This window comes from Equus caballus, chromosome 11 (genome assembly GCF_041296265.1).
Source record: "Equus caballus isolate H_3958 breed thoroughbred chromosome 11, TB-T2T, whole genome shotgun sequence".
Classification (NCBI taxonomy): Eukaryota; Metazoa; Chordata; class Mammalia; order Perissodactyla; family Equidae; genus Equus; species Equus caballus.
The window spans coordinates 2,111,154-2,126,953 of record NC_091694.1 but is presented as its reverse complement, the minus strand read 5'-3'; the positions used below and the strand labels follow the sequence as shown (position 1 = coordinate 2,126,953).

General features: G+C 59.8%; 1 protein-coding gene and 1 long non-coding RNA gene across 18 annotated transcripts in view; one reads left to right on the top strand and one right to left on the bottom strand.

The window, feature by feature from the left end:
* RPTOR (regulatory associated protein of MTOR complex 1) overlaps window positions 1–5,184 on the top strand; it is a 397,394-nt gene extending 392,210 nt beyond the window's left edge. For 14 of the 17 annotated variants that reach the window (XM_001489603.6, XM_070226807.1, XM_070226804.1 and 11 more), the window contains 4 exons: window positions 785–871; window positions 1,719–1,835; window positions 2,268–2,397; window positions 3,189–5,184. In XM_001489603.6, coding sequence (XP_001489653.1) covers window positions 785–871; window positions 1,719–1,835; window positions 2,268–2,397; window positions 3,189–3,257 — 403 coding nt within the window. In that variant the 3' untranslated portion in view covers window positions 3,258–5,184. Of the gene's footprint in view, window positions 1–744; window positions 872–1,718; window positions 1,836–2,267; window positions 2,398–3,188 lie in introns of those variants that run through there. The other 3 variants (XR_011423116.1, XR_011423115.1, XM_070226808.1) reach the window with 2 other exon arrangements.
* A 2,147-nt stretch (window positions 5,185–7,331) lies between these two features.
* Window positions 7,332–10,550, bottom strand: LOC138916203 (uncharacterized). The gene is made up of 2 exons (XR_011423118.1): window positions 9,033–10,550; window positions 7,332–8,445 (listed from the first exon to the last, which is right to left on the bottom strand). It is a non-coding gene; the product is annotated as an uncharacterized lncRNA (long non-coding RNA).
* Window positions 10,551–15,800: the final 5,250 nt, after the last annotated feature.

The window sequence follows — 15,800 nt, the reverse complement described above, 5'->3', positions numbered from 1 at the left end:
AGAGCTCAGAGTCATAGAGCAGCCCTGAGGATGGGGCTGGGGTCTCCCGGTGGGGTCTCCCACTCCCCCTGCTGGCACATGAGAGCAATGATGTAGGTGTGCCCACCTAGCACCGGGCCTTGACCTGTGGCTTGCTGTGTGTGGCGTGTGTCCTCCATCACGTTCCTCAGACATCACACTGCAGACCCCACCTGGGCGAGCCTAGCAGGCACACTCGGCAGTTCTAGGCTCCTGGTCAAGGACCCTTCCCTGGGGCTCTGTGTCCCTGTCTCAACAGCTTTAGAGTTGGGACACAGTCCTGACGTTCCTGACAGTCAAAAGTCCGCAGGATGGGAGATGCTCAGTGTCAAGTCCTGGTGGAGGGGCTGGTGGATGACCAGGGTCTTGAGAGGGTTGCAATAGGCTGCCTCTGGGGGGCTCCAGTGTGGCACTGCTGTGCTCCCAGGGCAGCATCCCAGAGGAGGGGGCATGTTGGCAGGGCTCCCCGCTGTGCCCCAGCATCAGGCAGTCACTCATGGTGAACATGCGGGTGGAGGCAGCTCACCCGGCAGGCACAGGCAGACCCAGGACAGGTGTAACAGATGCTCCGTTCCCCTCTGCTCCAAATGAACTCACACCGTGGCTGCTTAGACCCTGTCTCCCAGTCCTCGTGCCTCAGAGCCCATCAGTGAAACCTCACAGTTGTCCCTGAGCCCAGCAGCCCCTCCCCCCAGCCCAGACACCCTCCCCCCATCTCCCCCCCAGCCCTCGCCACCCTGGGCTCTGAGTCCATCTCACCCTGCAGCCGCGTCATGACGTACCGGGAGCACACGGCCTGGGTGGTGAAGGCTTACCTCCAGAAGCACCCCGAGGGCCACATCATGAGCGTGAGGTAATGAGCGCGGGATATTCATGAGACATTTGCTGCAAAAACATTATTTTCTCCTCCATTTAAAATATGTTCTTGGTATTTAAACAGCTGGGAAATGATGGCATTTTGGGCAGTAATTAACTTCTGCTCCAGGACTGACCAGAAAGGTCAGGGCCGGCATGAGGGCAGGGCACACAGTAGTCTTCCTGGGGTGGGTGAGGTGCTCAGTGGGGCACAGCTGGTATGGAGGAGGCGGGGCCGGCGACATCTGCCGGCTGCGTTGCTCTGGGTCTCTGTCTGTGGGGTCATCTGCCCATGCATCCGTTCCTGCTGCCAAATAAATCCTGTACTGAGAGCAGCGAATATTTATTTGCCCGTTAAAGGGACAGGAAAATGTAATTTATTGTCACAAAGTACCATTTCTTCAAAGAGATGCTCTTTTCCTTGTTTGTCGTATAAAAACAGAGCATAGCTCTTGGACCGAGGCCTGCTAGAGGCTGAGGGCAGGAAGGAGGTGGCCTCCAGGGTGGCGTGCCAGCCTCCCGGGCCTCCCCAGCTGCACAAAATCTAATCCCCGGGCCTGGAAACGAACAGATAACTCACGTCCTCCCCCCACATCTTCGCCTCCCACTGCCTCTGACTGCAGGCTTCATGCCTTTTGGAAGGGCCTTTTCTGGCTCTGGGGAGGGGTCCAACTGCCGGGGTCAGTGGGTGGGCTCATGGGCTGCCTAGGGGGCCTCACTGGGCACTCCAAGGGTCCAGGCACCTTGCCCTTGAGCAGCGTGTGTGCAGCCAGGCCCCGACTCCATGCAGCCAGACCTGGGCTGGCATGGCCCAGTCTGGCATCACTGTGACCCTCTCTCGGCAGCGTCAATGGAGACGTGCGCTTCTTCGATCCACGGATGCCGGAGTCTGTGAATGTCCTTCAGATCGTGAAGGGGCTCACGGCCCTCGACATCCACCCCCAGGCAAACCTGATCGCGTGGTAGGTGCCAACCTTCTTCCCTGCCCCCAGAGAGAAAAGGAGAGGCCTTTCCTCGCTGACCGTCTCGGAGGCCCCAAAGTCAGCCCTGGGCCTGCGGTAAACAGCGGGCGCAGTTCGTCCCGTGCCTGTGAAGGAGAGCAGGTTGGAGCAGCATAATTGTGGGGCCCCTTCGCTGCTCGTCGCTGGCCTGGCCTCCCGGCCCCCAAGGCTGGCTGACAGGGCCAAGGGGGCAGCCCCGTCTCTGGGACGGAGCCGTGGCCCGAGTCCTCGCGTGAGGTGACTTCCTGCGGACGCACCCACTTCCCTGACCCCAGTGCAGACCAGCGTCGCCGCCGGCACTGAGCCAGCCCCATCCTGTGGTCGTTTGCCCCGGGCCCATCCTTCTCCCACCCCAAACAGAGAAAGGAGCTGACAGCCAGATCTTGTCTGCAGTGGCTCCATGAACCAGTTCACCGCCATCTACAATGGGAACGGGGAGCTGATCAACAACATCAAGTACTACGACGGCTTCATGGGCCAGCGCGTCGGAGCCATCAGCTGCTTGGCCTTCCACCCACACTGGGTCTGTGTCCCGCACCAGGGCTGGGGGATGTGGGAGGAAACGGGGGACATGGGGGGCTGGCAGCAGGGAACTGTGGTGCTGAAGCCAGGTCCACCCCGTGTCGTCCCAGGGACATCCTGGAACACCATTTTCTCAGGGCCCCAGAGTCTCCAGGGGTCATGGCCCCCACACTGCGTGCACTCCAGAAGCAGCACAAATTCCCTGTCACTCCAGGGAAAGTGGGCTGTGCAGACAAGGCGTGTGATCGCCCCGCCAGTTCCGTCCCCTTCGGCCCCTGCACCACTGGCGCCCCTGGAGAAACCTTCCAGGGAAAGTCTGCTGGGGAACCACCCCCTGTGCTCCCTGCGGGAGAGCAGCCCAGATCCCTGTGCCACCGTGCCTGTCCTCAGTTATGGGCGGTCCACGTGGTTGTGGGCTGTTGGATTTTAAATGAGGATGCTGCCAATGTGCCCCCGTGCAGCGTGGGGCTCCAGGGGAACTGGCGTGTGGCTCTCTGCTGAAACATGCGACACGAGATTCCCAGAACTGTCCCTGTGGGGCAATCCTGAGCACAGAACGCAGGGAACTGTGGGTAGTATGCAAATTCCCTGTGTTGCCGTGGGGGGATGCATCCCTGCTGAAAGGCAGCAGCTAGGGGTCCCGTCATTTCTGAGCCCGCCTCTGGAGCCGGGTGCGGGGGGGAAACTCTGCACGGCAGCACCCCCTCCCCCTCGCAGCTTCCCCTCCCCCGCCCCCTCCCCCCCGGCAGCTGGCTGCTCACCCCCGCTCACCCCATCTGCTCTCCTCTCCAGCCTCACCTGGCCGTGGGGAGCAACGACTACTACATCTCCGTGTACTCGGTGGAGAAGCGCGTCAGATAGCGGGCGCCCTGCTCCCCACCAGGCCACCCTGTACATAGTGGACCCGCCGCACTCCCCGTGAACGCTGGTCCTGACCTGGCTGCTGAGGGCTCAAGGAAGGCCGTCTGTCTGTCTTCACTGTCGTGCCCAGGAGCCCAGGGAAGGGGGCCCTGGCGGAGTCCTGTGGTGTGACAGTTGCTTCTCTGCTGAGACACAGCTCCCAGACTGGGGACACAGTTGCAGTTTGCCCTTCCCATGCTGATTTTCTTCTGAGATTTTTAACAGGGGAAACACACTCATTTTATCTTCCCAGTGACCCAAGCATTAGCTCCACAAAGGCTCCCAGACGGAAGCCAGCTTCTCCAGGCCTCGGCCGCCCTGGTGGACAGGCAGCGTGGGGCACACGCGGCTCTGGCCATGGCTTGGCCGAGAGCGAGCGAGAAGGTGTGGCCTCTGCCTGGGCACGTCCTCCCTCCCCGATGCCTGTCCTCGCCCACTGGGGGCCATCACGGCCAAATGGTGGGAGGACCACGGCTCAGCCTCCCCACACGGCCCGCCTTCCCCAACACAGCGCAGCCCTGGACTCGAGTTTGGGCCCCCTCACTGCAAATCAGTTAGCAGGCGGGGCTGCCACGATTCGGCCTCCGCCTTGGGCCACGGGGCTTGTTTCTCTCTGAAGTGCTGCTCTTCCCTGGGCAGCCTCGTATCTCCCCGCCTGTGCCCGCACACGGGTGCACACACGTGTGGTCCTATGGCCTTCCCACCTGTGCTCGCACACGCATCACACACGCGTCACACACGTGCATATGTGAGGGGCAGTGGGAGCCCCGAGTATCTGTGGGGAACCAGCGGCCCAGCTCCAGCCCCTGTCCCCACACCCTGGTGCAACTGGAGTTTGCGCCTCGCAGCGAGGAACGCAGAAGAGTTCTTTGGTGATTGCCTTAGCACGGGTCAGGGCGTCTCTGCGTGTCTGTGCATGTGCAAGTGCACGGCAGGCGAACCGTGGGGGCACTGTGGCCCCGGGAAGGGCACAGAGAGCGTGCTGAGCAATTGCAGACACACAGCTCTTGGAAAACAAAACACAACCACAATGATGATATTTTAAAAGGCATTTTTTCCATTTTTCCTTGGGAATCAGGATTATTCAGCGATAGAGGAGAGCTGGCTTAACTAATTCTGCCAATAAGAGGCCACTAATAATGGGAATGTAAGAGCTGTGACAGAAGTTGAGGTCCCCTTGTGCTGCAGACGAAGGTTCTGCCTCAGCCGAGGGCGTTTTCCAGGTGGCCTGGGTGGGCTGGGCCAGGGTCTGTGCTGGGGCTTCACAGGGCTGGACGGGGCATGGCGATGGAAGCAGCCTTCTGCTGTGCGTAGGATGTCGTGCTCCCACCAGGAGAAGGTTCTGGGATGGAATTCCCACCCCGGCCCAGTGACTGCTTCCACTGTGTTCTGGGTGCGTGAGCAGCGTGGGGTCAGGAGGGCAGCAGAAAGTCCTGACCCTCCCACACAGCCGCCTGTCAGCTCTGCACGGCCCACCAGGTGGTGACACCGGAACCTTCTGGAAGCTGAGCACCACCCAGACACTGAGAGAGCATGTGCCCCACCGCTAGCTGACTCATGGAGTGGTTCCACTCCAGATTCTGAGCTGACATGTGGTTCTGTTTGTTTTGAGACAAAACCATCACCTGCCACGTGCGAGGCTTCAGCGGAGGAGCACGGCCCTCCCGCCTCACCCGGCGCCGTCCCCTGTGCACAGGGGGCTGTGTCCCCACAGGCCCGATGCGAAACTCAATCATGGAGTAACCGAGGCTCGAGAGAGCATCACCTAAAGGTTCATTTATCTCTATTTATTTTACCAAAATGAGAATTGAAAAAGACTTTGACGAAACATGGAATTGTAATGTGAAAGTAAGAGCAATGACAACAATAAACTGTTCGTAAAAATAAACCCGTGCAGGGACGGCGGCGGCGGCTTCCTCCTTTAAGAGCGCAGCATGGGCAGCGGGGGCTCCGCGCTGAGGCCGCCCACCTCCACTCCAGCCGGTAGCGCGGGGCCCCAGGGGACGTTGCCAGGGCCCCCTTGGAGCCACCAGGCCCACCTGGCACTGTCACAGCCGTGTGTCGTGGTGGCTCTCCAGGCTCTGTGGGAAGCTCCAGACCAGGGAGGCTCGCGTGGCCCGCAGCTGGTGGTTCTCATGCCTGCAGCCTCACTCGACGCGAGAAAGGCCCCTCCGTCCTCCTCAGGCACTGTCCCCAGGCCTGTGGATTGGACAATTTGTCCAAGAGAAGGACCTAAATTTGGGATCAGACGTGCACGGTGAAGGGGCCGTCCTACTCCGTGTCTGTGAGCCCAGGCTCCATAGGGACCCCCACTGCCACCACCTGTTTCTTGTAAGTGACACAAATCTGTCCCCTCGCTGGGCCACAGTCAAGGTGTCCAGGCTGCTGTGCTCCTTCGGTTCTGGAAGCCTGAGAGGGAAGGTCCGTTTCCCCGCCCTCTCCAGCTTCCAGAGGCCACCCCTTCCCGCAGCTCAGGGCCCCCAACTCCATCCTGAAAGCCTGAGCTCACATCTGTCTGACCCTGGCCTGGAAACGTCCTCGCCATTGACCCCGAGATTCCATGGGCTCAGCTGGCGACCCAGGATCGCCTGCCCCACCAGGCCCTATACCTCCTCACAGCTGCGAGGTCCCTCTTGCCATTTCTGAAAAGGCTCCTATTTGCCGTGGGACTCCGCACAGCCCTGCAGGCCCCGCGCCCCTCGATGCCTCCCTGAGGCTGGGGTGGGAGAGGGAATGTCCAAAGACACAGTCAGCAGGCTTGCAGGGCGAGGGGCAGCTGAGGGGCCAGCTCATTTCAGCCGGGTCTCACACCTCAGGGCTGTAGCTTCCTGGAGATGGCTTAGGGACAGTCTTGTCACCCCCCAGGACAGGAAATGGGGGCCCTGGTGTTAAGTAACTTGCCCCAAGCCACACTCTGGGTGGTGGCAGGAACTGGGGTCCCAGCTCGGGCATCCTGACCCCAAGGTCCTGCGCAAAGACCTTCACTCCACCAAGGGCGGTGGGGGCCGGGCACGGAAGGGGTCACTCAGGACGGGCAGGCAGCGCCCCAGGTACTGGTGGCGCCCAGCACCCCCAGAGGGATTTGGACGCACTGGCGTGCGGTGAAGGGAGGTGCCCGTGCACACACGTGCCCCTGAGGTTGGCTGAGCCACCGGCCTTGCTGCAGCCACCGTGGAGGAGGGGCCACGTGACCCTGGGACACGAGGTCCCCCATCACCGCCCACCGCCGCCCTCCCCGTGAGGGGCTGTCGGCTTCCTGGAGAAATCACCGCCCACTGAGCTCCGGTCAGCACTGCTGAGGTGAGGGGTTCTGGGGCGCTTTATGTGGTTCTGGTTCCTTTTCCAGAAGAGATGCAAGTGCCATGGCCACGCAGGGGCTCAGGCACCAGCCAGGGCAGGAAAGAACCCGGGAGGCTCCGGACAGGGTCACTGGGGTGGACAGGAGCCGTCCTGGCCAAGGGACGAGGGGCAGCAGCCCACGGATGGGCACCAGGGGCCAGAGAGAGGCCAGCGGGCTGTGGCAAGGGGCTCGAGGGTCGGGGGCACGAGGGGAAGAAAGGAGCCAGGACCTGGGAAGGACGTCGCTCCCGGCCCTGGCCCCCAAATTAATGCAGCCCCTGTGTGGCTTCCTGTGGCAACTGCCACACATCACCACCCACGTGGCCAAACCACACACGTCCCGTCTCCAGCTCCGGAGAGTCCATGTGCCTCACCGGCTAAAACCAAGGTGTCGGCAAGGCTCCTGCTGGGGGTTCCCGGGGAGGGTCCGTTTCCTTGCCTTTTCCAGCTTCTAGAATCCTTGGATGTGGCCCCTCGCTCCTCCCTCAAAGCCAGCAGTGGCGCGAGTCTTCCTCACGTCACTTCTCTCTGACACTGTGTCTGCACCCCCGTCCACTTTCAAGGACCCGTGATGACAGTGGGCCCCCTGGAGAACCCAGGACAGTCTCCCCACATCTAAGTCGGCCCGTCTGCAACTTCAGTTCCCTTTGCCACGTGACCCTGCTCACCACAGCTCCCAGGATCGGGACACGGACGTCTTGGAGGCCTTTATTCTGCTGACCACTCCCTCTGTCTACAAGCCACAGAGCAAAGATCTCCCCCTGCACCAAGCAAAGCCCCCACGTGCCCGGGGGTTGCTCAGCCAAGAGAAGGAGGGTGGATGCTGGGAGGGGAAGGAGTGCAGGGAGAAGATGGGGAGGGGCATCAGGGCATGGTCCCTCCCTCCAGAGCCGTTTATGGAGTGGCCAGCTGCCCCCCACATCCCCGGGAGGCCCCAGGGTCCCCAGGAGCCGGGCTGTGGGTCAGCGGGCGGATTCCCCAGCACAGCACCTGCTCCCACCTCCAGCCTGCTCCAAGGTAGGGAGGGGAGCCGTCGCCATGGAAACCCAGGGTCTAAGCAGCTGGAACTCCCGAATTAAATTACAGTTTGTTTTAAACAAGAAGGATGCCCAGCATTTACACGGCTGTGCCTGGCATGCTTCAGTAGAGAGAGTAATATTTTTCCTATTAGCATCAGCTTTTCTGTCACTGGGACTAGAGCACAAATCAAGTGCTCATAAAAATGAAAGATGGACACGTGGCAGGAGCTGGCCCCCAGGGGCGAGCCTGGCCAACTCGCTCTCCCAGGCCCAGCGCCACACCCGACACTTGCTGCCCAGCATGGCCCCGGTGCAGGGCTGGAAGAGAGAGACCAGCTGCACCACATGGCTGTGTCAGCCCACAGGCAAGGGACGGCTGTGCAGGGACCACCAGGTGGGGACAAGTGTGTGGGGACAGCTGTCCAGCCAAGGAGAGAAGGGATGGGAGCTTCCTTGGGGAGGTGGCGTCTCGTGGGGTCGTCCTGCTCGGTGGGGCTCGGCTCAGCGGGGCTCTGCTCAGCGGGTCACCTGGAACCACCACACAGGGCTGCCGAGGCTTGAAGGTCTCTCCCAGGGCAGGAGTTTCTGGCACAGGACCACGTGAGAAGCATCCAGTCCCCAGCTCAGTGCTGACGACGCGTTCCAGCACGTGGGAAGCTCCCCAAATTCTGCAGCAAAGACGTGTTCACCTGGGGGTCATGGCCCAGCCGCCACTTGTCCATGTGGGACACGGAGTGCACGTGTGTGCGGGCCTGTGTGCAATGGCGAGTCCAGTCTCGGGACAGGAAGCTCTGCAGAGCGAGTTTGGGAAAAGGTGGTTTTGGGGATTCATTTCAGACAAGGGCTGGGGGCAGCCATCACACGTACGTCTGTCCACCATCTCCTTCCTGGGACTTCGGCAGGTAGCCCTCTGGGGGGGTCAGAGGGGTTGGCCTCTCAAGGTCCTTCTGCTTCTCAGGGGGTGGGTGGACACTGGGGTGGGAAGTCCCGTCCCATTCTCAGCATCAGTTATAGGCTGGACAGGGGCCCACGTGGCCCAAAAAGTCACCCGTGCCTCACAGATTCGGGCAGGTGAGGATGGGGTAAGACCAAGAGGACAGACAAGGGAGAGGAGAGACACGGGAGGCTGGCCACTGTGATAGGCCCAACTGTGTTCCCCTAAACGCGTATGCTGATGTCCTAACCCCCACCCCTGCCTCAGTGGCCCCATCTGGCGGAGCCAAGTCAGCACAGCCCCTGCCACATGCTGGGCAGACGGCGAGGCCAGAGGGGGCAGCAGCACTGGGTGGGTGGAGGACAAGGACTCTGGGGAAAGCCCCGAGAGTCACAGAACCAGGTGTGAGCAGGGGACAGCCCCAGCAGTCCTATTTCTTCTCACCTTTTTAATCACATTCCTTCCTTCCTGGGGAGCGGCCTGCGAGCTTGACGCCAGAGCTTTGCCAGGAATTGGAGCCACCAGCTGCCTTCTCCCTGGAGAGGGTGGGACACCCAGCCCAGCGAGGGGGAGGAGGCTCCTCGTGAGCCCAGCCATCCCGGGAGGTGGCCCAGCCTTGCGGTCAGAGTGGGGCAGCAGAGAGAATGGTTAAAGTACAGCCTGTTGTCAGCTCCTGAGCTAACTGATTTCCAGGCGACACTTGTGGCATGCTGTCAGTTTCTCCTTCTCGACAGCATCAGCTAGAAGAGACAAACCCTTGGAAATCGATTGCAGCCCCTGGATCTGTTGCTTGGAGTGAAGGTCTCTTGGCCTCCCACCTGGTGGTGGGACCCTGCCCACTTGTGAGGGGGTGGGCTTCATGTTCCCAACATGGGCCCAAGGGCACGCCCTTTGCTCCCCACCACCTCCAGGGCCAGCGTGCATGTCCTGGAAAGGGCTGTCCCCAGGACCCCACCACCACCACCACCACCAGTCCCCAGGCCCCGGGGGCTGACATGAAGCCACCTCGGGAGCCAGGGTGCAGCACAGCCGCCCATCTCTGGAAAGAAGCAGGCTCTGCTCGGTCACGTGGCAACAAGCCTGGCACCTGGGGGGCAGCATCCCCTCTGGTCCAGTAGAACCATCCAGAACCCCAGCAGGTGCCACATCTTCATGAAGAAGGGGAATTTCCTCCTCCCATCAAGGTGTCCACACTCCCACCAGCCCCTCCTCATGGTCCAAACAGCTCCTCCCTGGGGTGGGGAGAGGGGGCAGCCGCAGCCCAGCCCCGGAGGCCGTGGGTCCCTCCCTCCCAGGCTCCAGGTAGTCGCCACCCAGAGGGTGGAGGGACGAGATGGTTTCAGCTCCCCCTGGGAGCTGGGGGAGGGGACCTGCTTCTTCACTCCCTGGGGGCAGTCATCGCTGCAGCTTCCTCCAGACACCCCTGAGGCCCCACTGGCAAGTTCTGAATTGGCTCTCTGGGGCCAGAGGGACTGTCCTGCCGGCAGGAGCCCCCAAGGCCACGGCTAGGCCTCTGGGGCCATCTCCATCACCTGGGCCAGGGGCTGGTGTCACCTGGGGCTCAGCAGCATTGGGGGTCGGATGCCACCCAGACAGCCAGGAGCGCCCCCAAGGCTCCCACATCCTGATGCAGCCACATCCACAGGGCGGGGAGCAGGGCTCCGGGGGCAGAGGGGCACCTCTGTGGCTTTGCAGGAATTTCTCCTAGGCCTTCCCTGATGATTCTTCTTGTCATCCCCCAGCTGGGGGTGAGATGCAGGGCCGGGGAGGCTTTGCCAGAGTTTCAGCCCAAAGGGCCTCCAGGGAGCCCTGGCCAGCTGGTCGGCCTCAGGAAGGGGCAGCAGCAGGTCCACATGGGGCCTGAAAGTGTGCAGTTGGGACAAGCAGCGAAGGATCTGGAATCCAGGTGAGGCACCCCATTCACCAACCCAGGCACTGCCCACTGTGTGTGGGAGGAGGAATCTGAAAGAGGAGACGAGACTGAAGGGCTCCCAGAGAGGCCTCCCAGACCGTGGGCAGAAGGGGCAGGGCGTGAGGCAGGTAGGGGCCAGGTCCAGAGCATGTCGCCCGCCATGCTGTGGCCCCGTCCTCCAGGAGGAAGGGCCTGGGGACTAGGACAGCCCACCCCATCCTGCACGGTGAGCCCAGCTTCCCCTCAACTGGAGGGGCCAGCCAGGCACTTCCAGCACCCAGCTGGCCACCAGAGAGCCCCAGCCACACACAGGACACCCACCCCTGCGGCCTGTGAGCTGAGCGGCCCCAGCCCCTCAAGGAAGGAGGCAGAGGCCAGCGACAACCACAACAAAGACAAAGCTGGGATCATGTGGAGTTCTCCTTCTTTTTTGCTATTTACCGGAACTTACTGGACTGGAGAAGAAAACAGACGGCACGCCAGCAGTGAACAATCTGAAACGGAAATTAAGGAGCCAGTTCCCTTTACAGTAGTATCAACAAGAATAAAATACACAGGAACAGATTTAACCAAGGAGACGAAAGACCCTTACACTGAAAACTGCAAAACACTGCTCAAACCATCAAAGGGAACCTAAACACACGGTAAGGCATCTCGTTCATGGATGAGAAGACCTAATGTTGCTAAACGGCAACATCCCGAACGCAATCCGCAGGTTCAGTGAATCCCATCAACATGGAAGACCAACCCTCAAGTTCATGTGGAATTGCGAGGGGCCCCTATTTAGCCAGAACAATACTGAGAAAGAAAAAGTTGAAAAATTTGTACTTCCCTGTTTCAAAACTTACTACAAAGCTACAGGAATCAAGACAGTGCGGTCCTGGCATAAGGACAGACTCACAGACCGGCGGACTAGAGCACAGAGCCCCCAGCACAGCCGAACATCTGTGGCAATTATGTTCAACAACGATGACAAGACCATTCAGCGGGGGAGGAACAGTCTGTTAACAGATGGTTCTGGGACAGCGGGACACCCACATGCAAAAGAAAAAAGGTGGACCCCACCACACACCACATACGGAAACTATCTCAAAATGCATCAACAGCCTAAATACAAATAGAGCTGAAACTATAAAGCTCCTGAGAAAAGAACATCAGGGTAAATCCTCATGACCTCGAGTATGGCAATGGATTCCTAGATTTGACACCAGAAGCACATGCAAGAAAAGAAAAGATAGATAAATTGGACTTCATAAAAATGAAAAACTGTTATGCACCAAAAGAGCTTATCAAGAATGCGCAAAAGCCAACCTCTAGAAAAACTGTCTGGAGACAATATTTGCAAATCATGTGTCTGATAAGAGTTTAACATCCAGAACATATAAAGGACTCTTACAACTCGACAACCAGAGGACAAGCAGCCCAGTTAAAAAATGGACAAAGGATTTGACTAGACGTTTCTCCAAAGAAGAGGTTCAAATGGCCAACAAGCCCATGAAAAGATGCTCAGCGTCATTAGTCATTTGTTGTTAGTGCTGTCGAGTGGATTCCAACACCTAGCGCCTGGTGCACAGCAGAGCGGAACCCGCCTGGGCTTTCTGCGCCATCCTCTCGCCTTCCAGCCACTCGATCAGACAGCGCTCCACTGCTGTTCACAGGGTTTTCATGGCCAATTTTTTCGAAAATGGGTGGCCAGTTCCTTCTTCCTAGTCTGTCTTAGTCTGGAAGCTCCGCTGAAACCTGTCCACCATGGGTGACACTGCTGGTGTTTGAAATCCTGGTGGCATAGCTTTCAGCATCACAGCAACATGCAGCCCCTGTAGTGTGACAACCAACAGACGGGTGGTGTGGTTCCCGGACCAGGAGATGAACCTGGGCCATGGCAGCGAGAGCGCCAGATCTTAACCACTAGCCCACCGGGGCTGGCTCATTAGTCACTAGGGAAACGCAAATCAAAACCACAGTGAGATAGCACTTCGCACCCACCAGGACGACTTTATTCAAGAAAACGGAAAATAGCAAGTGTTGGCGAGGACGTGGAGACACTGGAACCCTCGTACACGGCTGGGCGGAGTGTAAAATGGTGCGTCTGCTGTGGAACAGTTTGGGGGTTCCTTAAAAAGTTAAACATAGAATTACCATCTGACCCAGCAATTCCACTCCTAGGTTTATACCCAAGAGAAATGAAAACACGTCCACACGGAAACTTGTACACAAATGTTCACAGAAGCACTATTCACAATAGCCAAACGGTAGAAACAACCCAAGCGTCCTGCAGCGAGTGGACAAAACGTGGTAAATCCACACAGTGGCATATTATTCAACCACAAAAGGAACCGCGTCCTGACACACGCAACAACATGGGTGGACGTGGAAAATGTGCTGCTGAGTGAAAGAAGCAGACACAAAAGGCCCCAGGATGCACGATTCCTTTCATGTGAACTGTCCAGAACAGGTACGGACATACACCTATTAGCGCAGAGGCAGAAAGGAGATCAGTGGCCACCAGCGGCTGGGGAGGGGGAATGCGGAGTGCTTGCTAATGGATACGGGGTTTCCTTTTGAGATGAAAATGTCCTGGCACTAGAGAAATGCAGTGGTTGCCCAGCGTGGTGAATGCACCACAGGCCACTGAACTGTGCACTTTGTTAATCGTATGTTACGCGAATTTCACCTCGGTTAAAGAAAAGACAAAACGATGCCAGGGAACGTGGCTCTGGGGCGTGTCCTCGGGTTGGTCTGGTTTGAGTTGGGGGTTTTGCTCGTGGGAAACAGGTCTCTTTACTCCACATAAGTCAAGAGGAAGGACAGGGATGCAGGAGCTCGGCAGAGACAAGGCCAGGACTCTCGGGATAACGACGGCCAGGAGGATTTCCGACGGGCCGGGCCAGCCTGCGCAGCCCCAGGGCCCTGCGCTCCAGGGGGCACGAAGCCAGGAGCCCCGGCCACCAGGCCCCGATCACTGGCTCTGGAGGAGCCACATGGTGAGTGGGCAGCCCCATGGGAGCCCTCCCACCAACAGCCACGAGACCAGCTGGGGACAGGGTCCCCGGCCACTCAAGCCGCGTGATGATTGACCCTGAGGCAGCTAAGCCACTCTGGGCACTGAGCTTGGGGGTGGGTTGTCACAGTGCACTTAGCATCACCCACCACCACATAACAGAGTGCCCCACACCCAGCAGCTTACAGGACAGACGTTCATCATCTCACAGCAGCCCAGGGTCAGGAATCCGGAGCCGCCGAGTGGGGTGGTTCTGGCTGGGGGCCTCCTGTGGGCTTGCTGTCAGGCTGGAGGCCCCATGTCTTTCATGACCTAGTGTGGGAAGTGCTGTGCATCACTTCCGCCCTGGTCCTCCGGTCAGGCAGACCAGCTCAGGCACAGGGTGGGAGGGGACGACCCAAGGGCCCTTCTGGACCCTGGCCACACTCGAGCCTCCTGCAGCAGCAGCTGACACCGCCTCTCCCAGCACTCGACCCCCTGTCCCGGCTTCTGTGCCCCACACCCAGGGTTCTCCCTGCCAGGAAGTCCCCCTTCTCCACTCTCCCATCCCCCGGCACCCTTCTCAGGCCTCAGACCACCGCACAGCCACAGCACAACGCAAAGGAGATCAAAATCCTCAGCTCAGGACCAGCCTCGCCTGTTCACATCCACAGGAAGCAAGCCCTGCCCTTGGCCTTCCAGGTTCATGTCGCCCTGTCTGCTCCCCTGCCTGGTTCAGGCCACCATCACTCCTCTGGGGACCACTGCAGCTGCAGCAGCCCTTCAGTCCATTCTCCTCCCACCCACCCCCGCGGCCGGGGGTTCAAACCCCACCTCCACCTCGGGCAAGTGACAAACTCCTCTGTGCCTCGGTTTCTCCCATGTTCCCCTCATGGGCTGTTATGAGGACTGAGTGGTGTAGACAGGTGTGTGTCTGCTGCGATTATCCCCGAAACCACCCCATCCACCCAGCTGCTCGTCCTTGACACCCCTCCCCTCACGGCCCCTGCCACCCTCCCTGCCCACCTGCTCTTCCCAGACGACCTTCAGTCTCCGAGTTGTTTCCCATGACGACCCCTTCTCTCCACGAGGGAGCGGCCAGAGCCACTTTTCAAAATGCAGGTTAGATCAGCGCCTCCCCAGTTAGGGCCAGCAGCCTCCAGCTCACAGAGAATCAGAAACAGACAAGCCCGGGGCCCTGTACCCCCATCCTGCACGCTAGTCTGTCCCTACATGGTCCCCTCACTGTCCCTCTGTCTGCGGTGCTCTTGAGATCAGATGCTGCTTCCTCAAGGAAGCCTTTCCTGATCACTGACCTGATGTCCCTCCACCCTCATCACTCTGTGACCCCTGCCATATGCACACCCAGGGCAGCAGGGACCCCAGCACCCCGAGCAGAGCCGGCACCTGGTAAGTGCTGAATGAGCGAAGGAATGAATGGAGGGATGGATGGATGAACAGATGCGTGAGTGGACGAATGAGTGAATCAGCGGGTGGATACATGAACGAATGGATGAGTGAGTGAGTGGATGAATGAGTGAACGAGTGAGTGGATGAAGGAACAAACGAGTGGATGGATGGGCAGAAGGATGACTTCTCCCAGTCGGGGAAGATCCCTCCTGCCCCCATCCAGGTCCTCTCCCTACCCGACCCAGGGTTCTTGGACCCGCCTTCCTGCAAGGACTCCCAGGGGCCACTGCCTGCTGGTGCCGGGCGCAGGATGTTGGGGTACCGGGATGCTGGGTTGCTGGCTGCAGAGTGCAGGATGCGGGGTGCTGGATGCCCAAGTGCAGGCTATAGGGGTGCACGGTGCTGGAGTGCTAGCTCTTTGGCAGTGCTGACCCTGCAGGGAGCCGCCCCAGGTCCCTGGTCCTGGTGTTGCCGCGTGGCCGCCAGGCTGTCCTGCAGCGCCACCATGTGTCCACCGCGGGGCTCGCTGCTGCCCAACAGCAGGCCAGTGGAGCAATCAGCGCAAGGCCTCCAGCAAGGAGGTGGATGCCCCCGCAGCCCCGTCTCTTCTGCTCTCAAGCCCCCAAAAGATATGTCTCAGCCCTTGACTCTGAAGCCCAGCGTCTCCACTCACCCAGGTTCCTCAAGGGTCACCAGCAGGGCAGGCCTCCCTGGGGCCCCTCCCGGGCCTCCCCCGCTGCAGCCCCTCCTGGGCCTCCCCACTGCAGCCCCTCCTGGGCCTCCTTCCTGGGTCTCCTCGTTATAGCCCGGGCCTCTCAGAACTGACCCCTCCCCAACCCTCACAAGGCCCCGGGGCTCCCCCAGTCTGTTGGTTCCCATGGTGGTGTCCACGCAGCAGGTCCCGATGACA